This window comes from Asparagus officinalis, chromosome 1, assembly GCF_001876935.1.
Source record: "Asparagus officinalis chromosome 1, Aspof.V1, whole genome shotgun sequence".
NCBI classification, from domain to species: domain Eukaryota; kingdom Viridiplantae; phylum Streptophyta; class Magnoliopsida; order Asparagales; family Asparagaceae; genus Asparagus; species Asparagus officinalis.
In genome coordinates this window covers 92,557,848-92,583,243 of record NC_033794.1, presented here as the reverse complement: position 1 = coordinate 92,583,243, position 25,396 = coordinate 92,557,848, and the positions used below count along the sequence as shown (strand labels likewise).

General features: G+C 34.5%; 2 protein-coding genes across 2 annotated transcripts in view; both read left to right on the top strand.

The window, feature by feature from the left end:
• LOC109837381 (cytochrome P450 90B1-like) overlaps positions 1 to 1,634 on the top strand; it is a 4,024-nt gene extending 2,390 nt beyond the window's left edge. The window contains exons 5-8 of the mRNA XM_020405610.1: positions 282 to 374; positions 467 to 545; positions 644 to 750; positions 1,410 to 1,634. Of these exons, the coding sequence (XP_020261199.1) occupies positions 282 to 374; positions 467 to 545; positions 644 to 750; positions 1,410 to 1,634 (504 nt within the window). The remainder of the gene's footprint in view (positions 1 to 281; positions 375 to 466; positions 546 to 643; positions 751 to 1,409) is intronic.
• Positions 6,990 to 25,396, top strand: part of LOC109828149 (DEAD-box ATP-dependent RNA helicase 20) — a 28,259-nt gene continuing 9,852 nt past the window's right edge. The window contains exons 1-5 of the mRNA XM_020395183.1: positions 6,990 to 7,199; positions 7,279 to 7,508; positions 20,380 to 20,559; positions 20,648 to 20,809; positions 21,234 to 21,388. Of these exons, the coding sequence (XP_020250772.1) occupies positions 7,144 to 7,199; positions 7,279 to 7,508; positions 20,380 to 20,559; positions 20,648 to 20,809; positions 21,234 to 21,388 (783 nt within the window). The 5' untranslated portion in view covers positions 6,990 to 7,143. The remainder of the gene's footprint in view (positions 7,200 to 7,278; positions 7,509 to 20,379; positions 20,560 to 20,647; positions 20,810 to 21,233; positions 21,389 to 25,396) is intronic.

Here is a 25,396-nt window from a genome sequence, read left to right as displayed (position 1 = left end):
CCTTTGGAAGTAATTACTCCCAGAGCATGTTATGCTAAACTCTTACTGATTTTTTGTTGGTTCATGAGAGACTGAATTATAGAAACTGCAATGATCTCTCGAACGTCACTCTGGCAGAAGATTAGCATAAACTTCTTTCACTATCGAGCACTAGCATGAATGTTGGTGGAAAAGTTCACAAGATATTCGAGAAGTTCAAAATAGTTTTCTATATAATAGAACAAGTGCATGATAATTTTACCAATCCAATAGCTAACGTTGTAATTAATATGATTTTTCAGGAAGAACACCTTCAGATTGTTAGATCAAAGAAACAGAATGGAGAGTATAGACTCACATGGGATGACTACAAGAAAATGGAGTTCACCAAATGTGTAAGTTCATAAGAGAAAACTCTGCGTAAATTTCACTTACCTTCATGCATAACAATTACTTTCGTTTCTAAAATTGATTCAATTTTATGAAGGTTATCAATGAGACACTCCGTCTTGGCAACATTGCTCGCTTTACTTTGAGGTGCGCAACAAAAGATACAGAATTCAAAGGTAAAAAGTATGCCACTATGGTTCATATATATATATAACACCTTTTAGAAAGTATTTAAAAAGGGAACTCATATTTTTTGAATCTATATTATATGTAGACCATGTAATTCCAAATGGTAGCACTGTCCTGCTCCATTTTGGTGCAGTGCATATGGATCCTTCATTGTATGAGGACCCCACGCAGTTCAATCCATGGAGATGGCTGGTAAGCTCCAAAATTTGTGAAACTAAGAAAAACACGAAGGATAAATTACGATGTCGTGCTCTTTCTCTATACCAAATTTATCAAGATTATCAAACTTCTAAGTTTATATTGAAGTTTCTATTCTTAAGAAGTCTGGGCAAACATTCTTGACAATGTAGACGTCTTTTCAGACTCTCCAGATTTCTAAACCAGATTCCAGTACAAGAATAACAGTCTTACTAATGATTATAGACGATGGCGATTTTTTTTTTAAGGAAGGATAGATACAAAATAAAGACTAAATATCAGAAAGGCACCCCCCTCCATAACTTTCAAAAATATCAGAAAACCCCCTTTAACTTTAAGACGTTGTCAGCAGAGCCGCCTAATAGCATTGACAACAATTTTTTCACATGGGTGGGTTAAATTACGAGGGGATCTTTTCCAGTGAAAATTGCGGTTCACACTTTTAGAGGTTAAATTATCAGATAAAAGCCTAAAGTGAAAGGGGGTTGCCTCGTAACCCTAAACTTAAGAGGTGTTTCCTGCTATTTTGAAAGTTACAGGGGTTTATCTGATAATCGTCCAAACTTAAAGGAGGGTTTTCTGATATTTAGCCCAAAGTAAAATCAAAAGAGTACGTAACGGCGTTTAATCGTAACTCTTGCAATATTTTACAGTCATCACCGGGCATGAAGGCTACGGATAGCTTCATGCCGTTCGGTAAAGGGCTACGCACGTGCCCGGGGGCTGATCTTGCAAGGTTGGAGATGGCGGTATTCCTTCACCATCTCATACCGAAGTTTGATTGGGAATTGGCGGAGCCTGATCATCCCATAATCACACCCCTTGTTGAATTCCCGAGAGGTCTGCTAATCAAGGTTCGAGCAGTATCTGCTTGCTAAGCTCTGGGCGTCACAGTTTTTTTTTTTTTTTTAAAGCATTGAATTTTGCAGCACGCGTGAGGTTATCCGAGAGGATACGTTAGCATATATATATATATATGTGCTCTTTGTATGGTGTTGTTTGCTCAATCGACTTCAACGTCTCTTCAATGCAACATGACAAGACGAGCCTTTGTTAACTGACTTGTTTTACAAATAACCAACGTCTTTTTAGTAACTCAGAAAAGGGAGCACTTCTGATGAGGTCTTTAGTTGGTATAAAAACGATGAGTAATTAGATTGTTGACCTCCATGAGATATCGGTACTACAGCGACAACAGTAACAACAACATCAAAGCTTTTATCCTAAATGCTTGGAGTCAGCTGTTATAACATGAATCATATTCTTTCATTCTCTTCAATTATGAGTCATCTCCTCTGTTAAATTAATCATAATCACTTAATTGATTCTAACCAAGTTCGTTTAGGTCTACCTCTAAACCTCCTGGTCCCATTAACTATAAAACTATGAGTTTTATTAACCGGTGCACTAAGAGCAATTTGTGTACACGACCAAACCATCTTAATCGATTCTCTCATATCTTATCCTCAACAGGAGCAATCTCTAATTTACTACAGATGCACTAATCGCTTATCCTATATCTTAGGGTATACCCATGAGGCCTTCGCAATATTCTCATTTTTGCTACATTTATTTTTCACTTGCCTAATACTCTGACCCAAAAAAGCATTGTTGGTCTTATAACCATCCCTTATAATTTTTTTCTTTAGTTTTATTGGCATTTTACGATCATATAAGACTCCTGAAGTACTCCTCTATTTTAACCATCTCGATTGGATTCGATGGACAGTATCATCCTCAATCTAACCATCATGACGAATAATTGATCTTAAATAGCGAAAATAATTACTTTTAGATATTTCGTGACCATAAATATGTATCATAGGCTCCTTTATTTCTTAATTTTACTAAAAATGCATTCCATATATTTTGTTTTTATTTTACTAATTCTAAAACCTTTAAATTCAAGAACTCCTCTCCATCTTTCTACTTTAGAAATTATACATCTTCTAGTTTCATCAACTAGCACTATATCATCTCTAAATAATGTACATCATCGAATTTCATCATGAATTAATGTACCTAGTGAAATGGTCAATAATTAATGCAAAAAGATAAGAACTTAAGGCCGACTCTTGCTGTAAACCTAAGGTAATAGAAATGACTTAGTCTCTCCTTCATTAGTTCTTACTCTAGTTGTCTATCCTACATATCTTTAATCACATCAATATATATACTAGATACATGTTTTTTTTCTAAAACTCACCACATCACCTCTCTAGGCACTTTATCATAATTTTTTTAGATCAGTGAAAACTATATCCAGATCATTTCTCTTCCATTTACATCTCTCCATCAACCGTCTCAGAATATCACAGTGATATTAAATTATGGTAATTAGTTCCATGTCATTTTTCTTATGTATTGTATATGACAAAAAAGACCCAGATATAAAAGATTCCTAACTTCTCCTATGCAGCTTAAAGTTGTACTTGTTCTTATGTATTACGGAACATTAAGCATTATTCATGAAAAACTCACAGTTGTTCTTATGTACTATTATGGAAAATTAAGCATTATTCATGAAAAACTACAAAACTTTGAAGCGGCCTGGCTTGACATTGTCTAACCAGGTGTTCTTTACAACCTTTGATTATGAAAATTTGTAATCGATAATAATTTGCAATATGTACATAATGCAGAAGATTTGATGTTTTCGTGCGCTAAATTTCAGAAATTCCCCCTACTTACTTGGATGATATCGGATTACCCCCAACAATTTTCTAAATACCATAAAATCCTCCTTAAGTTAGGAATTATAGGAAAACCCCGTTCAATTTTAATACATTTTTTTTCATAAAACCCCATGACACCATTAAGTGTAATGCTCGCATGGATGGGTAAAAAATTATGCAAGGTAAATATATTTGCCGGTGAACGTTATGGTTCACGCTTAGGATCATGCTTAGGATGTTTTTGATAAACGTTGGAAGTTGAAGGGCGTTGTCATAACCCCAAAACTTGAGGTGGATGTTCTGATGTTTTGATAGTTATGGGGTCTTATCTGTTAATCATCCAAAGGTAACGGGAGTTTTCTGATATTTGGCATCTTTTTATTTTGCTAGTCTAGAAGAGCGTTTTTTTAGGGGCTGTTTGGTTCGCTATTATAAGGGGTGGAAAACTCAGAAAACCCCTCCACGTCAGATTTTTAACCCTCCACGTCAGCTTTTTTGTTTCCGTCCATTTCTTTGTGCCGCTTTGGTTCGCTCGAATGGAAGAGGGAAAACTCTGCTGAAATTGCGGCCAACTAAGATTTTTTCCCCTCTCCGATTTCCTTCCCCAACCAAGTGAAATTGATGAAAACTCTGCCACGTCAGATTTTTTTCCTTCTCTGCTTTGTTTACAAAAGTTTTCCTTTTTTTCTATGCGAACCAAACACAAGAAAAATAAATACATTGGTTTCCCACCATTTTTTATGTGCGAACCAAAGCAAAACAATCTATTTCTTGGAAAAGTTTGAAAAACTCAAAACTTGTGTTTCTTTACATGGAATTGTATTTCTCTATATCAAGGAAACGAACCAAACAGCCCCTAAGGATGGATTATCACAAAGATAATCCAGCCAGCTAAATTAACAAAAAAAGGTTGTTACAAAAGAAATATACACACCCCCAACGAACAGTGTGTACTAACATTCATGATCAAGATTACAAAGCAAAAGTAACCCCAGCACAAGTCTGTATATAGCTATAGGTCTCTCTCACAAAAAGAAGACCATGATCAAAAACCAAAAACTAGAAGATTCACAGCTAACTAAAAAGTTTTAAAACACCACCACCAGATAAGCTCAAAACAACACCTGGATTGAATGTGCATCATTCTAGCTGGATCACCTCATCGCCCATAGCTCTGTTCTGTCTTCTATCTGCATCAATAGCTTGCATTCTATCAGCATTCCTTTTCCTCCTCCTTTCTTGTAGTCTGATAGCTCGAGCAGAGATTTTTTTAGAACCTAACCAAAATGATGAGAAGGTCATAATTTTGTTCAAAAGCTCAAGAGATCTTTTCCTTTTATTAGAAAAAAGTCTATCATTTCGTTCCTGCCATATACACCAAACAAGAGAACAAATGAAGACATCTCTTTTCATTTTGCCATTATCAATCTCTCCTGCTTTCAAATTATGCCACATCTCTTTCAGAGAATTCCAACTAAAACCATCTTCAATTTTCAACTTGAACAGAATTGATCTCCATATAGAGTAAACAAACTCACACTTAATGAATAAGTGCGTATGACTTTCTTCCAGCTTTGAACATAAGCAGCAAATTTTTTCTAAGTGTATTCCTTTTTTTTCCAACACATCTTTTGTGTTCAAATTAACCATGCCTGAAAGCCAGCCATACAAGAAATTTTACTTTCAAAGGGATAGGCAACTTCCATATATCTGCATAATCACACCTCAGACCTCCATCAATTAAAAAAAGATAATAAGATTTCACTGTGAAGTCCCCTTTCAATTCCCACAACCATTTGACCTCCATCAATTAAAAAAAGATAATAAGATTTCACTGTGAAGTCCCCTTTCAATTCCCACAACCATTTTCTTTTATCCTCTTTTTGCTCTAAACATATGGAATTAAGTAAATTCATTAAAGAGAAATACTGTGACACTAAAGTCCCTGTTAATTTTCTTTTAAATTGTAAATCTCATCTCCAGGTATCATTTTCTTTCTTTCTCATACTACTCACAGTAGCAAAAGGAGAGGATGTATTAACAAATAAGGATGGGTATATGGCTACAAGAGTATGTGAATCTAACCATTTATCAAGCCAAAATAAAGTTTGATTTCCTTCTCCAACATCCACTTGGGAACTGCAAATAAAGATATCCACATTAGTAAAAAAATTTCTCCAAAAGTGAGATAGATAAACTCTTCTAGAGTAAAAATATTCAGACCAATTGTTTTCAAAATATTTGTAAAAGCTAAAAAAATATTCAGACCAATTGTTTTCAAAATATTTGTAAAAGCTAATTTGTTTCCACAGACTGAGTTTTCTATCAAACCATTTCCAAATCCTTTTCAAAATATTTGTAAAAGCTAATTTGTTTCCACAGACTGAGTTTTCTATCAAACCATTTCCAAATCTATTTTCCTAACAAGGCTTTATTCATAATTCTCAAATTGATAATCCCCAAACCACCACAGTATTTAGGTTTACAAACCTCTTCCCATTTAACCAAGTTGGAAAATCCTTTGTGATCCAAAGATCCAATCCATAAAAATCTTCTTCTCATTTTATCAATTTTATCAATAATCCAAGAAGGAAATAAGAAGAAGGAAAGCCAAAAAAGTGGCATAGAGGAAAGGACTGAGTTAACTAAAACTAGTCTACCTCCTCTTGATAATGTCTTTCCCTTCCATAATGCTAATCTCCTTTCTATTTTCTCAATTAAAGGAGACCAATCATCTTTTTTTAACTTTCTAGGCCTTAAAGGTACACCCAGATAAGTAATAGGAAATTTTCCACTTTTACAATTCAACACAGTGGCCAGATTCTGTTGTAAATCTTCATTATTCTCAAGAGCTATAAGGACACTCTTATTAAAATTTATTTTTAAGTCTGAAGCAAGTTCAAAGCAATATAAAATCAGCTTCAAAACTGTCAATTGCTCTCTATTATTCTTGCAAAAGATCAAGGTATCATCTGCATATTGAAGACAAAAGACCTTATGAGTCATATTAATTGGACCTAATCCTTCAATAAGTTGAGATTCAACTGCTAAGGATAACATTCTAGTAAATGTATCAGCAGCCAGCACAAAAAGCAAAGGTGAAAGAGGGTCTCCTTGTCTAACACCTCTTTTGGACATAATCCATTTCCCTGGTTTATCATTGATTTTGATAGCTGACATGCCTTTATTTAAGCACATATTTACCCAGTTAATCCATTTTTCACCAATTTTTTTTGCTTTCAACACCTCCAAAATAAAATTCCAGTCTAACATATAGTCTAGGAAAAATTCCTCAAGGACCCAAAATATGGGACCAATAGAGGGGACAAGTGAGGTGTTTCCCTTTTATTGGATAATGAGTTGATCATCATTAATGATGGCCAACTCCTTATCCAATAGGAGGGAGACACCTCACTTGTCCCCTCTATTGGTCCCATATTTTTGGTCCCTGTAGCAAAGCTCATAGTCTAGAAGAGCGTTGATGTCGCTTCAGATGGCCTAGGCCCATTTCCTGACCCTTTAGGCCCTATAGGCATCCTAATGTGGTCCATTAAAGCCCAACTTCATCTCAATCAAAACACCCAGCTTTCCGTTCTTCGCTCTAGCAGCAGGCCTCCACGAGTACGATCAATCATAAACCCTAACGAAGCGAGGGAAAAAAAGGAGATAATTTTCAAGAAATTATACGAAATCGGAGCTCGAATTAGCCGCGATGAGTCGTTACGACGGCCGCTCCGGCGACCCCGCATCCTACCGCGACCGCAGAAGGTAAACAAATCCCTCAAAACCCTAAACCCTGATTCGCAAATTCTCACAAACCCTAAAGTTCGTTCCTTTTTTGTGTCAGCGATTACGGGAAGGGATTCAACCCCTCAGGCAGGAGAGAGACTTTGTCTCTCGCCGCTTCTGACCTTGACGGATTGACCCCTTTTGAAAAGAACTTCTATGTTGAGTCTCCGTTGGTGACCGCCATGACCGAGGATGAGGTTGAGGAGTATCGAAAGAAGAGGGAAATTACGGTTGAGGGTAGCGATGTTCCGAAGCCCATTAGAGAGTTTCGGGATGTTGGGTTTCCCGGTATGTGAATTGTCTAGATTTGTTTCTAGGGTTTTAGCAGTAATTCGATTGGTTTTGTTCATTATTATCTCCTTTTTAAGATTTTTGCTTCAACATTTTTTTGTTGATTTTGCCTATTCATTAGTCCTATTTTTCCATATACTAGGATTTATGCACGTGCAATGCACGTGATTAAATATTTTGATCAAGTATTTTTGACTTATTTCTTTACTAAAATTTGTTTCTCAGTTTCACTTTGATTGTTTTTCTCACTTATGTTTTCAAACTTTACTATTGTGATTATTATTATTTTTGATATTTGTTTGAATGGGCTACACCAAATTTAAAAATTTTATGTAATAATTGAATTGACAAAAAATAACTATAATCTAAAACTAATTTGAATTTTCGCGTTATTTAGATCGGCATGAAACCAAGTTTGGCTTAAGAAGGTATAATGTTGTAAAAGTAAAAAACACTTGAAAAGATAATGTTATAAAGGAAGGATGAATAATTAAAGCCAATAAGACAAGATGATTAATTATAAGTGAGCTAGAATGAAAGTAAAGAGAATATAAATTTTATTACTAATCACTGATAGACTTTAGAAAAAAAATCATAAAATAAAGATTAATGCTAATTCTATTACACTTTTATATGATAAAAGCATACACATAACCATATAAAAAAATCAAAAGAGTTCATGAAAATCACTTCTAAAGATTCCTGATTTTACTCAAAAAATTAAGCTATTTTAAAAATATTAAATAATTAAATTTGTGTTGTATTTATAAAGAGCCTTGATGAAGATGTTTTGTTTTAGCAACTTGTTCTGAATGAGCAATGCATATTAGCTTTAAAGTATAATATTTTTTTATCGTGTTATATGGATGTTTGCTCGGTTTGTATCTCTCTCTTATTTCTTCAATAAGTTGATATATTATTAACACAATTTACGATGACATGCATATCTTTCATACAAATTAGAGACAGGTATAAGATGAATTTTATATTTAGTGGCAATACAAATTTTAGTTGTAAAATATGTTATCTTCATATTTAAAGATCTTGAACTCTGACAGTACTATTACATGCTTATCTTTGATCGTGTTCTTAAAAATTGATCTTTCGTTGATAGTCATATCCCTAAATAAGGATACTTGCAGAGTCGTGCCACTATATAGAGAAAAAATATCAATTTTAATTTTTTTACTTACACTATGGTAACTAAGTATCATGTGCATATTTTTTGTCCATTATAGTGATTTTTCTCATCTTATCTAGTTTATTATATCTCGTAATGTAGTTGATCAATGATTTCACTTTAGTTTCTATTGCAAGATTATTTATATGAAATTTTATATTAAGTTTATGATTCCTTCAGTATTTTTAGAATAAAGTATGAAAATTTATAAGTACTTACTATTTGTTTTTGTACTTTTCATGAATAATGTTTTTATAGTTGGGACATAATTGTTTAATATGTTCTTCAAGGAGAACTCGATTAGTGTTTCTTTGCTCGATATGCTTTTTATCAATATCAATTCAGGTGATTCATGAATGTTTTTGAATTTTGAGTTTATTTCCTTCACTTCTCCATTTGAAATGAAAACAACTTAGTTCTTTTAAAGGATATCTCTGAACTTTCTGATAGTTTTTCCATACATAACTCCTTATATTTTTTTACTTTATAAATAAATATTATCAACATTAGAGAAATATGTTTATACATTTGCAGAGTCGTGGCACTATATAAAGAAAAAAATATCAATTTTAATTTTTTTACTTACACTATGGTAACTAAGTATCATGTGCATATTTTTTGTCCATTATAGTGATTTTTCTCATCTTATTTAGTTTATTATATCTCGCAATGTAGTTGATCAATGACTTCACTTTAGTTTCTATTGTAAGATTATTTATATGAAATTTTATATTAAGTATATGATTCCTTCAGTATTTTTAGAATAAAGTATGAAAATTTATAAGTACTTACTATTTGTTCTTGTACTTTTCATGAATAATGTTTTTTTAGTTGGGACATAATTGTTCGATATGTTCTTCAAGGAGAACTCGGTTAGTGCTTCTTTGCTCGATATGTTTTTTATCAATATCAATTTAGGTGATTCATGAATGTTTCTGAATTTTGAGTTTATTTCCTTCACTTCTCCATTTGAAATAAAAACAACTTAGTTCTTTTAAATGATATCTCTGAACTTTCTGATAGTTTTTTCATACATAACTCCTTATATTTTTTTACTTTATAAATAAATATTATCAACATTAGAGATATATGTTTATACATTATAATCAATTAATGCTAACCTATTATATCTTAATGTGATAATATCAAACATTTCCTTTTTTTTTGCCAAAATTTAGCATTTTTGTGATTTAAACTTTTGAGGGTGTGTTTTATAATTTTTAAACTTTGATAGTATTTTATAAAAATTTTAAATTTTAAGTTGGGCGCTTATAATTTTTATGTTTCATGTATTGGTGATAAGTTTTTAAATGTTAGTATATTTCTCGTAACTCTAAAAATTTGAAGGTATTTTTATAATTACTAAAATTTTGGGTTGGTTTTTAAAATTTTAGATTTTTAGCAATCTACTGATAATTTCTAAATTTGATGTGTATCAGTTATAAGTTTTAAAATTTCAAAAATTTTTAATATTTTTTTACTTTTGATAGAGTTTTTGTAATTTTTGTACATTTGAGGTTATTTTTTTTACTAATTTTAAATTTCTATGTGCCTAATGGTAATCCCTGGAATCCATCTATATTGTTTTTAAGTTTTGAAATCTCTGAATTTTAGAATGTTTTTTTTGTAATTTAAACATGGCTAAATGACACTTATATACCCTATTGTTTTGCTCTTGTAGTAGTTATATACCCTAAGTTATAAAACATAGCAAAAAGTTCCCTGAGTTGGTGACTGTTTAAATTTAGCTAATGGTGTTAAAAAATATATGAAAGGATAATAATGCTCCTTAAAAATTAACCCCAGCAACATAGTGAAAGCTCTTATTTTCTACTGTTACCCATATTAAAGAGGAAGAAGAAGTTAGAGGCCACGAAAAGAAGATGACGATGATGAAAACAATCTAATTTGTCGGGGGTGGGGGTGGGGTGGGGTAGGTAATACAGTAAATAATACAATAAATAAGGATAAGATGTATTCAAGTTGGTCATAGATCCAGCACGTGGGAATATTCCAGAGAATATTCTCACATCTAGTTAACAGAAGGTACCAACTTGCAAATTTTTGCCAACTCAGGGTATGTTTTTGCTATATTTTGTAACTTAGGGTGTTTAACTGCTTCAAGAGTAAAACACATAGGGTATATAAATGTAATTTAGCCTTTAAACTTTTAAGATCGTTTCTATAATTTTTAAAATGTTAAGGGTGTTAATTACAAGTTTTAAATTTTTAGATATCATGTTTGTTTTTAAGTTTTAAAAAGTCAGTGTGTTTTGTGTAATTTTAAACTTTTAAGGCTATTATATGCATTTTTTTGAATCTTTTGGGTATTTTATAATACTTCATGTATTATAATATGTTATCTACGTATAATTTTTTAATCTTATTTTTTTTTATATTTTTGAGTTATAGGTAGTTCATATGGAGTTAATATAGGATATAATTAGTATTTGGATAGATTAAGATTTAAGTGAAATATTCAAAATAACTTTTTTTAAATTGTTGACCTAAGTGAAATATTCAAAATAACTTTTTTTAAATTGTTGACCTATAGATAGTTCACGTGGAATTAGATAATGATTAAAATTAGAATATATTAGGATAACAATGTAATATTCAAAAGAAGCTAAGGGTAACACTGACCATAGAAAGATTTTCCCGAACTCGTGCTTTTAAAGGGAGTATGATATAATGAAAAAGCTTGAGAAAACACATTACAAAAAGAAGCTTCTGCCTACCCATATAAATTACAACACTAGAAGCAAGGAAACCCAAAAGAGATGTGCCTTTTGTCCCTGAATATACAGAGGAGATTGCTGCATAACCCGGCACCATATCGTACTTGCCCGATGCGGCTATGTTGGAACTAGCACCTCGATCTGGTTTGTAGGGTCCCTTCTGTCATTCAGAATATAATTTTAGTCTTAATGATGCTGTCCAATGTTTTTGTTGTTATGTACATTCTATTGCACCTAGTAGCTACTATCATTTTGTTTGATAATTGCAAATTAGTTAATAAGAATATTATTTTATTGAATTGAATTAAGCATAGGAAATATAGTGATTCCTTGCCAATTATGCTGTGCTATCTTTTGTTTAGACTTTTCTCTGTTCTGGAGGATAAGGTAGTTGGACTATGACTGATTAACGTTCAAGGTTTACATCATGCTCTCATCCTGGTTTACAAACCATGGCTAGATATCAGATGCATTTCATAGAGGTTTGGTATCTGCCTGGTAATTGTTATACAGATTTTGTCAGTTTTTCGGAGCTAATTAGGATTTACTTCGTCTTCTGAGCACTTTTTTGCAGAAAAAGGTTTAGATGATGATTAATTGGTAGTTGATACTTGGTTCTCATTTTTTACTCTTGTCATTTGTGATTTACACTATTTAGTTTATAACTTTTCGGCTTGTATGTCACTGGTGCTAACTAGAACGATATTTCTCTGTCCATTGTCAATTAGTTTGCATATGCTTGTTTTAAATTTGTGGTGTAGCCCATGAGCTGACTCTACTTCACCCCTCTCTAATGAACAAACATTTTCTTGAAGAAAACATGGAGTTTGTTTTCAATATTTTCTTCCATTTTTTTCTAGAAGGAATCCTATAACATCACAAGCTCCATCTTCACATACAACTAGTTTTCTGTCCTTGTCATTGCACACAAAACAAAAGAACGAAAAAATAAAAAATAAAAGAATAATCTACCTGACCTACATTCTCTTGTTGTTGTGACTTCCTATATCTATCTTCATGGTGACATAGCAATGACAGTTTCACTTGCTGGCATGTCAATGAACGGAGCACTGTGAACTTCAAATGCTCGATGGGAAAGGTGCAGACTCATGGACTTAGTCATTACATATGTTGCTACATGGTTATCTGCAAAAAATTTCATCATTCTTTTCACTCAAAGCTTTTTTGGGATTAACAATGAAGCTAAAGCAAAGATGATCTTGATAAAAATATTTATGAAGGTATCTGCCTGATATCAATTCTTAAAAGAAGCAAACTGTTATGAAGGTACCCTAAGCTGATGCTATTACCTCGTTTGTGGTTAAGGGACTTGGATCTAATTTGTCAGCTGTTTAATCTCAAGGCCAAAGACTGATCATCACATTTCCCATGAACTTGAAAAGTTCGTAGGCTAACAGTTAGGACAAAATTTCTCCCATGCATGCAATGGTTTTGCAATCCCTACATGCATCTCCATTACATGATTAGTTTAAGAAATTTTAATAGCTTGGGATGTGGAGTTAGATCTATGCTTTCATTTTGCATGTTATTGCTTGGGCATGAAGTTGGACACTATCTTGGATGTTTGGTATCAAGCGGAAAGTCAATTTAATAGTTGGCACAACCTTAAGAACAATCTGGAACTAGATGCATAGAGGAAGATTATTTTTGTGCTAAAAGACACTTGCTTCCATGTGCAATGACATTTTATGTGACAAGTTCCTATCCACACAAACATTAAAATTTTGGGAATGTTTTTTTCGGATTTGTCATACAATGATATACTTTGTCTTAGTAGCTCAAATTTTGCAAAATGATGAAATAGTGAAGTTAATACCATCATTGTTTTAAAAATTCTTTGGTGTCCATCTAGCTTGAAGCGGTGCTCAAGCAGCACTACGATGCCTAAGCAGGTGCATGCCAAATTAAGTTTGTCTAGTGCTTTAAAAATGAGGTATCTTAGGGCCTTAGGTGCTTAGGCTAGGCGATCTTGTACTTTTGTGCCTTGCATATCAACACACGATAAAGGTTACTCGAGCTTTTTTGGCACCTTGAGAGCTTGCCTGAGTGCCCCAGACACTCACCTAAGGCATGTGCTACATGCAAAAGGTTTATGCCCTTGTTTTTAATTTTTAGCGACGCGAAAGTTGTCCTATAAAATAAAAATTGATTTGATTTTTGTTTATTTTTTCTTGGTTGATTTCTTGCTATTTTTTATAGTAATGTGCCTTGTTACCTGTATCGTTTTGAGGATATAACACAATTTGGAAAGTACAATCTATCACTTAATTATCTATTTAGTAGTTGCTAGTTAGTCCTACTATTCGGTATTTTGTTATTTACTATTTAAGTTAGATGATTGGTCCTGTTTGATATCATAATTTCTGACTTTGAAAATTTGGTTGTGATTAAATTCTCTTGTTATGATTTATAGATATCTTTAATTGCATATTGAATTTTTGGTGCCTTTTGCTTCAGAAAACATAAGATCTGAAAATCTTATTGTTTTAACCTCGCATTTTGTTTGTAAAACATTACATGTACCACAACAAATGAAACCGTTATTCAACCCATGCAAGTATAGTAATGAGTGAAGATAACAAGTTTGATTCTTAATTTTAGATCCAGTTGCTAAAAGAGGTTAGGGTTTTGATTGGAAAACCCTCTCTGAAGAAACAAGAGGGATTATCTTTTGGGGACTCTGGTGGAGATTTTCTGAGTTGTGTATTTCAAGGAGAGGAACTCTCTATTTATGGGCGTTCTATTCCCCCTCCGTCCCCATATAACCGCCCTGATTTCACTCCTGATTTCCTCACATAAGTTACGTTACATGAGACTTGTTCCCCAACGAGAAGAAATCTCAGAACGTGAGATATTCTCAACAAACCGGGTCGAGTTCTTGACGGGTCGAGTTATAATTTGGCCCATGAGGCCAAACCCACTTACATCTCCCACTTGGCCGAAATGGTCAAATATTTTTCAAGCACTCTCCCACTATCCGTGAGATGTGATTCAAGATGTAGTTTCATACTCCCACTATCCATGAGATATTTGCATTTTTCATTCTAGGTGAATAAATCGAGTACAACCATTATCTATGATTGTCTCCTTTCATTATTCATGAAAGTTTCCTTGACTTATACATTTCTAAGTCCCATCAAACCAACATGTTTGATGAATGTACTTGATAGGATACCCTTCGTCAAGGGATCAACAATCATGTCACTAGTAGGAATATAAGTCACACAAACTTATTCCTTTTCCATAATATCATGAATATAATGATATTGTATCTCAATATGTTTTTCTTTATAAATGTTTGCACCACTGTTGATCAAGCTGATGGTTGCTTGATTATCACAGTATATCTCAATTGGTCCATCCACCAAATTAAGATTCAAGTCCTTTAGGAACCATCTTATCCAGACTGCATGAATAGTGGCCATACTACATGCTATGTACTCAGCTTCTTGTGTGTATCTTACTACACATCCCTGTTTCTTACTACCCCAAGAAACAGTTGCACCACAAAAAATGAACAAATGTCCGGAAGTGGACTTCCTGTCATCTTTATCTCCTTCGAAATCAGCATCGGAGTAACCAAGAATCTCAAGCGAGTCTGCTTGATAAACTAACTTATGGTGCACAATACCTTTCATGTACTTCAAAATCCTCTTAACCCTCTTAACAGTCTCCCAATGTGCTGGACCATGATTACTTTGATATCTACTAACCAAACTCACCGGATATGCAAGTCTGGTCTAGTACATAACATTGCATACATCAAGCTTCCAACAACTTATGCGTACGTGACACCAAACGGTTTTTGCCCTTCTTCAGGACATTGTTCTTTACACAACCGTTTTTCCATAACCAAAGGTGTTGGTGCAAGATTACAATTCTGTATCACAAACCTTTTAAGTATTGTATGTAAATATCTTTCTTGGTTTAAGCTTAACATTCTAGACTTTCTATCCCTAAGGATCTGTATATCAAGAATATATGATACATCTCCCATGTCATTCATCTCAAATTTACTACTAAGTGCTGACTTGATTCTGTTCAGCACTTCTATGTCATTTTCAACCAGCAAAATATCATCTACATATAGAGATAATATTGTGAAACTGCTGTCACTCTTTAAGACATACATAATTATCCAATTTATTTGCAACAAAACCAAGTTGGATAACAATATTATGAAATTTGAGATATCACTGTCTAGATTACTGTTTTAAACCATATAAAGATTTCTTTAATTTATATACTTTGTTTTCCTGTCCTTCAACCTGAAATCCCTCAGGTTGATTCATATATATTACTTCTTTCAACTCTCCGTTGAGGAATGCAATCTTGACATCCATTTGAAAAAGTTCCAAGTCAAGATGTGCAACAATTACTAAGATAATTCTATGGACTTCCTATCTGAGTAAAGTCTTTAGCAACTAATCAGGCTTTAAATGTATCAATAGACCTATCAAGTATCACCCGATATTTCTTCTTTAACACCATTTATATCCTATGGACTTCCTATCTTCTGGTAAGTCACATAGCTTCTATACATTGTTTCTCTCTATTGAGTCAAGCTCCATTTTTATGGCTTCCAGCCATTGTTCCGATTCATGTGTGTTCATAGCATCCACATAATTCAAGGGATCAGCTTGCTCTTCCAGCCATTGTTCCGATTCATGTGTGTTCATAGCATCCACATAATTCAAGGGATCAGCTTGCTCATCTATGTCAATGCATAGCATCCACATAATTCAAGGGATCAGCTTGCTCATCTATGTCAATATCTACCGAGAAACAAGATGGCTCACATGAATACAAATAATAATCATCCATCCATGCATGTATTGTTCTGGGTTTTTTATTACCACTAAGGTCAATAAGTTGGGCAGGTTCAGCTGGTTGATTTTTCATAGACATATTCTCATTTAAGGGCTCATCTTCCATTATTGGATGATTTACTTCATCCACTATGTTCATGTCATCGTTGGGTACATCATCTAAGTCTAGCAAAGGTGGTACTACTGCCTCTTGAACTTGTTTCCTTTCCTCTAGACTTTCTAGAAAAGTAGCATATCTGCTTTCAATGACTCCTTTATCTTCATGGAAGAACCTATATCTTTTAGATTTTTCAGAATAACCAATAAATCTACACTTTAAGGTTTTGAGATCCAGCTTATCTCTAACCTGATATGGAATGAAAACATGTGCAACACAACCCTATTTTCTTAAGTGACTTAATTTAGGTTTGTGTCCATTCCAAATCTCATACGTTGTTGACTCGACTGATTTTGTGAGAATTTTATTCAAAATATAATTCGCAGTTAATACTGCTTCTCCCCAAAAATCCTTAGAGACACGAATGTGACAACATACATCTTACTGCATTCATTATTGTTCTATTTTTTCTTTTAGCCACACCATTCTGTTGTGACGTGTAAGGCATAGTGGTATGTCTCTTAATGTCATAATGAATGCAATAGTTTTCAAATTCCTTTGAATTGAATTCTCCACCTCTATCAGTTCTTAACACCTTTATATATCTTTTCAAGTATCCTTTCTACTTTTGTTTTGTATCTTTTAAAACATTCAAATGCTTCTGATTTTCTGTTTAAAAGATACACAAAAGTATACTTGGAATAATCATCTATGAAAGTTATAAAATATTCTTTATTACCACGTGTCTTTACGCTTAACGGACCACAAATGTCAGAATGAACTAACTCTAAAAGTTCACTTGCCCTCTGACCTTCAAAAAATAACTTTCTAGTCATTTTCCCTGTTAAGCAGTGTTCACAGGGTAATGTCCTTACATCTGTCAGATTTGACAACAAATCCATTTTAATTACAAAAAATATATTTGGAATAATCATCTATGAAAGTCATAAAGTATTCTTTATTACCACGTGTCTTTACGCTTAACGGACCACAAATGTCAGAATGAACTAACTCTAAAAGTTCACTTGCCCTCTAACCTTCAAAAAATAACTTTCTAGTCATTTTCCCTGTTAAGCAGTGTTCACAGGGTAATATCCTTACACCTGACAGATTTGGTAACAAATCCATTTTAATTATCTGATCTTTCTATTACTCTTGCTAAGGTGTCCTAGTCTCATATGCCATAGATCAAAATCAAATAAAAGACACGAGGGATAAAGCAAATCAGAATTCTTATTGCAAATTTTAGGTTTTACAACAGAAAGACAACAAATCATGTTCGGGTACAAACTTGCCCATAGCAAACACTTTCTTGTCTTTCCTAATAGAGATCCTATTATTGTAAAACCTAACTTCAAGGCCTTTCTTTAGGAGGGTTGGGACGAAGATCAGATTACGTCTTATGCCAGGTGCATAAAACACTTCCTTGAAAACCATGATGATGTCCCCAAGATCGAATCTATACGAACCAATACCTTCAACATCTAGGTAGATATTGTTCCTAGTAAATCCTTTGATCTCCCTTCTTCAGCTCCTTGAAGGAGCATATCCCTTTCTTCGTCTTTACAATATGTCGGGTAGCTCCTGAGTCAATCCACCAGCCACCAGCGTTAGTAGTTGCGGCATTGCACTCAATGACGCCGATGAACTCCCGCTTACCGAATCCTCTTTGTTCTGGGTGTTTGGGACCGCTCTTGTTCTTTGCTTGTGGACAATTGGCTTTGAAGTGGCCGAACTTCCTACAGATATAGCATGATCCAGGAGGTCCTTTCTTATCGCGAGTGCGTTGCTGGCCAGATCCTTTGAAGGAAGGCTTGACATGTCCAAACTGATGAGTTTTGCCTTGCGATAGTGAGCTGCATTTGCTTCTTCTTGCTGCACAAGGTTCACATGTAAACCTTTCCGCTTAGCTAGTAAATCTTGTTCCATTGCTAGCTGAGCTGGAAAGTCAGTGACACGTTTAATGGTTCCATTAAGCCCAAGTGTTGTGGTAGCCGTATCTAGTGACGATCGCAAGCTATTCAAAATAGTTGTCAGCTGTAATTTCTCAGGAATTTCAGATCCTGCTGAGGTTAGGTCCTTAGTCATGACAATCATCTTGTTCACATGTTCGATAACATTGTTACATTCTTATATGACATGAATTGAACCTATACATTAAGAGTTGTATGTTCACCTCAGAGGTAGTGTCATACATCTCCTTTAACTGCAAGCCACATTTCCTTAGTCGTATTATAGTTTTCAAAAATTTTGATTAAACTATCTTCCATGAACATTAACATTAGGCTTTTAGCCTTATTATCCTTAAGTTGCCACTGATCAAGCTCTCTTTTCTGAGCGTCAGTGGGATCATCATCAAGAGTTGGTGCAAAAACATTTAGGACACTATCTAGATTGTCATGGATAAGTCCGTACTTAATTTTCCTATGTCACGTGTCATAGTTGGAACCATTAAGGCGTTCTATTTTTGCTAGTTTAGATGAAATCAATTTATTAGCCATGACGATAATAAAGCTGTATGATATTTCAAACAGAATTGATTTCAGGTTGCTAAAAAATATAAAAACTAACTAAAAAAATTAACTTAATTAATTGATACTAAAATAATATTAATAGAAGGTTTAAAGATGTACTGTAATTATAATAATGTAATTATTAATTTCAATAAGCAAATAAATACTAACTTTTATCAAAGTTAAGCCAAATAAAATAGTTAAGAAAAAATTTCCAACTGCAGATTCAGACCCTTTTCCTGTTTTCAAACAGTCAAAAAAAAATTTAAATCTCTACAAATTCACAAAACAATGGGATAATGGACTAATTAATTAATTTCTTATATACTTTCACCATTAAAAAAACACCATTAAAAAGTGTATTAACTAAGTAAAAAAAAACACAATCCTAATATAAAAAATTCACAGTAGCTAAACCACCATTAAAAGCTTCCAGAAAACATGGCAGCTGAATCTCTCCTAAAAAAAGGATTTTGAAGAGATGGTTACCGAGATATGAAACTTACAGTGAGGGGGAGAAAAAAATTAGAGAGTTGTGTCTAGCCGAAGGGTGGCCTGCAGACGGACGACGACACGGATTGGGGGGCGCGGATCGGCGAGCACAGGTCGGTGATTTCGGGATCGGAAGACGACCGCTCGACGGAGATCGGTGCGGTTCGACTGAGATCGGAGGATGGCTCCGGTTGTTAGGATTGTTGCGGTGGCATCAGCGGGCGTGGGGATCTGGGAGGAGGAAGAGGAGGGATCTGGGATCTTCCGTTTGAGGGAGGAGGCGATTTTGATGATGGGAAGAGGCGATTTGGGGATCACTGCTGCTCTGATACCTGCTCTGATACCAATGAAGAAACAAGAGAGGGATTGCCTTTTGGGGACTCCGGTGGAGATTTTCTAAGTTGTGTATTTCAAGGAGAGGAACTCCTCTCTATCTGCAAGCCAGTCCCCAAAAGGCAATCTCTCTCTTGTTTCTTCATTCCTTACACTCTTCTCCTCTCTGCCGCCAGATCTTGACTCTATCCACTATATAACTATGCTAGGGCTGCTGCACTCTAGTCACAACCATTGCTGGAACCGCCTCTGACCATTGTCAAGATTTCCAAAAGGTTTTTGATTTATTTTTTATCATATTTCTATTTACAAAATTGCAATAATATTTACAAACTTATTGATCTTTATAATCTTTTTCCTCTTTCTCTTTCTTCCTTCTTACTTTCTTCCTCTTTCTCCTTTTCCTCTCTTGAATTTTTCTCCAATTTTCTACAGTGTCTGTGTCTGTGCTCATGCTTGCATCCATGTGTCTGTATGATCATGTGTATGACTAATTGGGTCAATTTGGTAGTATTACTTATTAAAATTTGATTCCATATGTCTTATTTTAGGTTTGTAATATTCCTGGATTGGTGTGACACTCTTTTTTGTTAAGTAGCTGATGAAACAGATACCTTTTGCTTTTCAAAAGATAGCCTTAGATTTCACTGTATGTTGATCTTCAGATTATGTTATGCAAGAAGTTCACAGAGCTGGATTTGTTGAGCCTACACCTATTCAAGCACAAGGATGGCCTATGGCTTTGAAGGGTCGTGACCTCATTGGTATTGCTGAAACGGGATCAGGAAAGACACTTGCCTATCTGCTACCTGCAATAGTTCATGTAAATGCTCAGCCAATCTTAGGTAGGATGCTGATTTCCTTTCTTTGGAATGTTGTCAAAACATGCTAATTTTCGTTTTATATTTCTGATCCATTTAATTTGCATTTCAGCACCTGGGGATGGCCCAATTGTTTTAGTTTTAGCACCAACCCGTGAACTTGCTGTCCAGATACAACAGGAAGCCACAAAATTTGGGGCATCATCAAAGATAAAGAACACTTGTATTTATGGTGGGGTTCCAAAGGGACCACAAGTTCGAGATCTTCAGAAAGGTAAGGCTGACAGTTTCAAATTTTTATCCCTTGTGCAATAAGCAATCCTCTTTTTGTTTTTTTGTTTTTGTTTTTTTTGTTTTTGTTTTTTGTTTTTTTAGCTGAAGTGATATAGAAAAATTTGATGTGTTATCCTGTGTGACCAAGCGTCAGTTCTCCTTAATGATATATTGAATCTGTATAAAAGAGTTAAAAATAACAGCACTTCTCAGGGAAAATGTCAGTGAATTCTGGTAAGTCATTCGAGAAGGTCTTTTTTATTGGAGAAGGAAGCCGCCTTTGGTTGGAGCAAAGAATAAGTTAATGCTGACCCCATTAGGTCATCTTAGCCTGTCCAGTATATATACAATCTTATTATGTTACTTCAAAGAATTTGACGTCTGTAATGGAAACACGTTTTTCCTTGTAAAATTTTCTTAATCAGGTGTTGAAATTGTGATTGCAACTCCGGGACGGCTGATTGATATGTTAGAGTCTCATAATACTAACTTGCGGAGGGTAACATATCTTGTCTTGGATGAGGCAGATCGAATGCTTGATATGGGATTTGAACCTCAGATTAGGAAAATTGTTTCACAGGTAAGTTTCCTGTTCCTTGACTTCTACTATGATTGCTGGAGTACGTGGAGGTGATCCTTGTTTTGTTTTCTTCCTTGCTCATTTGTTAGGGTGATGTGTTCTGTCTGGAACATATAAAGTGCTGCCTTCAAGTCCCAGAGGATCAGAGATCTTTTTTTATTGTGAGAAAATCATAAGAGCGAATTAGGATGTTCAGGCAGAATCACGCTATCTTTGTGATCATCATGTTATACAGAAGTATAATTACCTATGCTTCTGATACTTTTAGGCATTTAGGAGCATGTAGCATTACATATTTTGCCAGTTGTTCAGATGGTTCTGAACCAGGATTATAAGGGCATAGTATTTTTAGACATAGACTCTAACTAGGTACATGGAATTAGGCCTAGCTGATCTAGCATTATGGATTTTTGATTGATATGTCATTAGCTTTCTTTTACTCTATAGCATATTGCAGTTTGCTCTTAGTAATGTTAATTGGGCAGCATCTTTTTTCTTTTTCTTTTTCTTTTTTCCCTTGAGTCGACATGGTCAGCCTACTCCAAACTTCACCCCTCAGCCTTTGAGCATGAATCATAGCAACCAGTTAATAATTGATACAAGTATCTTGATGTAAGCAGTTTTCCTTTTGACTTGAAATTCATCAATCATCTCAATGGAAGAAATGGGGCTGTAAACGGGTGGAAGCAGATGTATGACCAGATGACTAATTTTTAATTCTAAATGGAGGGTTGCAGCCATAGTTACATGGTCCGTTGTAGGTAGCGGGTCGTACGAATTTGGGTACGCAATTTAAGATTTTGAAATTTTGGATTCGATAGGGGGTAGCTTGCTTCGATATGCAAGTTCGATATAGGATACGATGTAATTTTTTCTAGGTACGCTTATCATTTTTCAAAGTGTATAGTAGGAAATCAGAAACTAGAAAACTAATTATGCATTTTAATATTTTTTCATACACAATACTTCAATACTTCATTTTTATAATTTATGAATACATAAAACTTAAAATATTAAATATTGGACACCCTCTTAATAATTTTTTCTATTTTGCAACTTTCCCCCCTTAACATTAAGTGCATCTTATGCTAATTCCGAGTTCAAACAATTCCATCTAAGCTCCTCCAACTTACTTGAAGAGTCCTCCAAGTTATCATTATTGGGATCCATATCTCATCCTTTATATGGATCAACTTTGTAATTATCACGAAATCGTGACAGGAGGCGAATGTTTGAATGGATGAATACTAACTTATCTGCCCTTCCACTGTTCAATCCATTACTTTTCACACTATGTAGGAATAAGTACTCCAATTTCTCTCAGTTGAAGAGTTACAAACAGACTTGTAATTCAACTTTGGTCCCCTCATACTTAGTAAGGGGTAAGCTAAATTTTGGGGAATTAATTCGTGTATCGGAGGGAATCGGTTCGTAAATGTACAGGGAATCGGTTCGCATGAACTGTTCGACATTTTGAGGGCGGGTCCAGGGAATCGCGCAACTATGGTTGCAGCCAATTCATTGCTAAAGCAATTTGGTGTTTATCCAGCTTATTTACGTTTATGGTTCTTATTAGCCTACCCTGTTTGTTTTTGCACCTGCAATCCTATTGTCCTTATTGAACCACCTTCTCAAGCGTAATTGGAATTTAGTAAATTTCATAGTACTCCACTGAACTTTGGATGTTTTGCATGCACATTACACCCCAAAACATTAATTAAAAAGAAACTAAAACTTTATAAACCTCACTAAATTTGTTAGGGCTGAGCATATTCGGTTCGGTTCGGTTTTATGCCCAATCCGCATCCAATCCGAATTTTTCGGATTCTCAAAACTCTCATCCAGATCCAGATTTTTCCCCCTTCATCCGAATATTCGGCCCAACCGAAATTCGGTTCGGTTCGGTTTCGGTTTTGAATTTGCAAAGAGTTCTATCCAAAGACTTCTGTTGTGAATCTGCAAGTTGGGCATTGTCCTTATGACGAGGTTCCTGAGCTCGCCAACAAAGCTTTATTAGACTGGTTATCATCTTTAGAATAAAGTTTTGAGTTGATATAATTACGCAGAGAACTGATGTTTTAAAGATGTTGTTCATATAATACAGCATGCTTATCTCTTGTAAGTATCATGTACATAACACATTTTGTGATTGATTTGAATCTTATGTAATTCTCTAGATTTATTCTGCGAAATTTTTTAACTAAAGTTTAAGTTTATTTAATTACACGGGGGAGTGATGTTTTGTATGATATTGTTCATATAATGTAGCATATGCATCTTTTGTAAGTGCATCATGTGCATAACAAATTTTCTGGATTGATTTGAATCTTTATTTAGTTCTCAAGGATATTTTTCTGTGATATTGCTGTACTAATTGCTTGAAACTGCTCCTTGCGCCGTTTGAATCTATTGGATGATAACAGGAAAAGTTTTGAGGTATAAGTTTAGTCTCTAAACCGCCCAACAGAATTCGGGTCGGTTTTTTTGGGCTGTTCAGGGGTTCAAACCGGATCCAAACCGATTTAATTCGGTTCGGACGGTTTAGAGACTTCTTCTCATCCATTTAATTCGGTTCGGTTAACCGGTCCGTTTTTTCGGGCGGTTTTTTCGGTTGAACCGGTTTTTTTCGGTTTTTGCCCACCCCTAAAATTTGTTTCAGTAAAGTTCTATAACCAATGACAATTAATTTGTCACATGCACCGCATGCGTGTGACATGTTTTAGACAGTTCTGCCCTATGTATGTATATCTGATGTATTACCACGGGGAAATTTCACATATCCCCCCTCGACTTTTGTGGGTTTTCTCGAAACTCCCTAAATCTGAGGAAAACTCCTTCTTGGAGAAAACATGATATTTTTTTTCTTGGTCAAACACTGAGATTCAGTACAGTGAAAACAGAAAGTGGTGTGATTGTTGAGCTTTTACTCGTTAGAAGCATATTTCCTACGTCTTGTATGTGATGGCATATCCTACCTATCTGGTGCTCAACCATCCCAATACTGAGGTTTATTGGCAGATGTTTGGTGCAAGGCATTATCTTTCTGTTCTACCTGTGATTTTCACGCTGCTGCTGCTGCTGCTGCTGCTGCTGCTATATTAGTACATTTTGGATTCCGGTGCAGCCTCCTTGACATACTAGTTTACCTTATGACACCATTTGATATCCTTGACCTTTGGACAGTTGTTTGGTTGGTCGCCATTAAAGGCTAGAAACAATTCTCTCTAATTACATAAAAAGGGATAGCTACACAAAGTAAAAAAAAAAAACAGATGATAAATTATATTATGTACATAGATTCTTAACTAAGAATTCCTGGAGGTACGTGTTGATCTTAAGCATATGCCTATTCTTGCCACCATCTGGCCTCTGCACATATTGTATGATGCTTTAATTGTTAGTATATACATATCTAATGATTTGGTTAAGCTATATATTCTATTCAAGATGATTATACTTCTATACTACGAGGTCCTTGTAGACTCTATAGTGGTTCTGTATACCACTTCAGTATGCTTCATGTTCCTTGCACTATGACAATTGTGCTATTGTGATGACCCTCCTCCCCTCGGTCAGGTATTTGATGTTGTAGCATGTCAATGTTTCTTCTGCTCCTATGGCAACTCTCAATTCTTGGATAAAATGAAAGGCTTCAGGCCCTATTTGCCTTCTAAACTATTTACTTTATCCCTTGATATCCCCTGAACTATTAACTTTGCACCTGTTTATCCCTTGAACTATTCTTAGTCCCACCTTATCCCTTAAACTATTACGTTCCTCTCATAAATCCATTTTAAATACCTATAAAGTAATAAACTGAAAGTGTTAACTAGCTACTGAAAGTGATAGTTTGGGGGGTAAAGTGGTTTCGTATAAATTTATGAAATTTTATGAAACTATTTGATACACCTTAAAAGAACCATCTTTTTTCACTTTTGTGTTGTTTGTTTTGTTCTTCTGCTCACGCATGTATTTTTTTATTTTATTTCTCTCTTTTTTTTTTGGGGG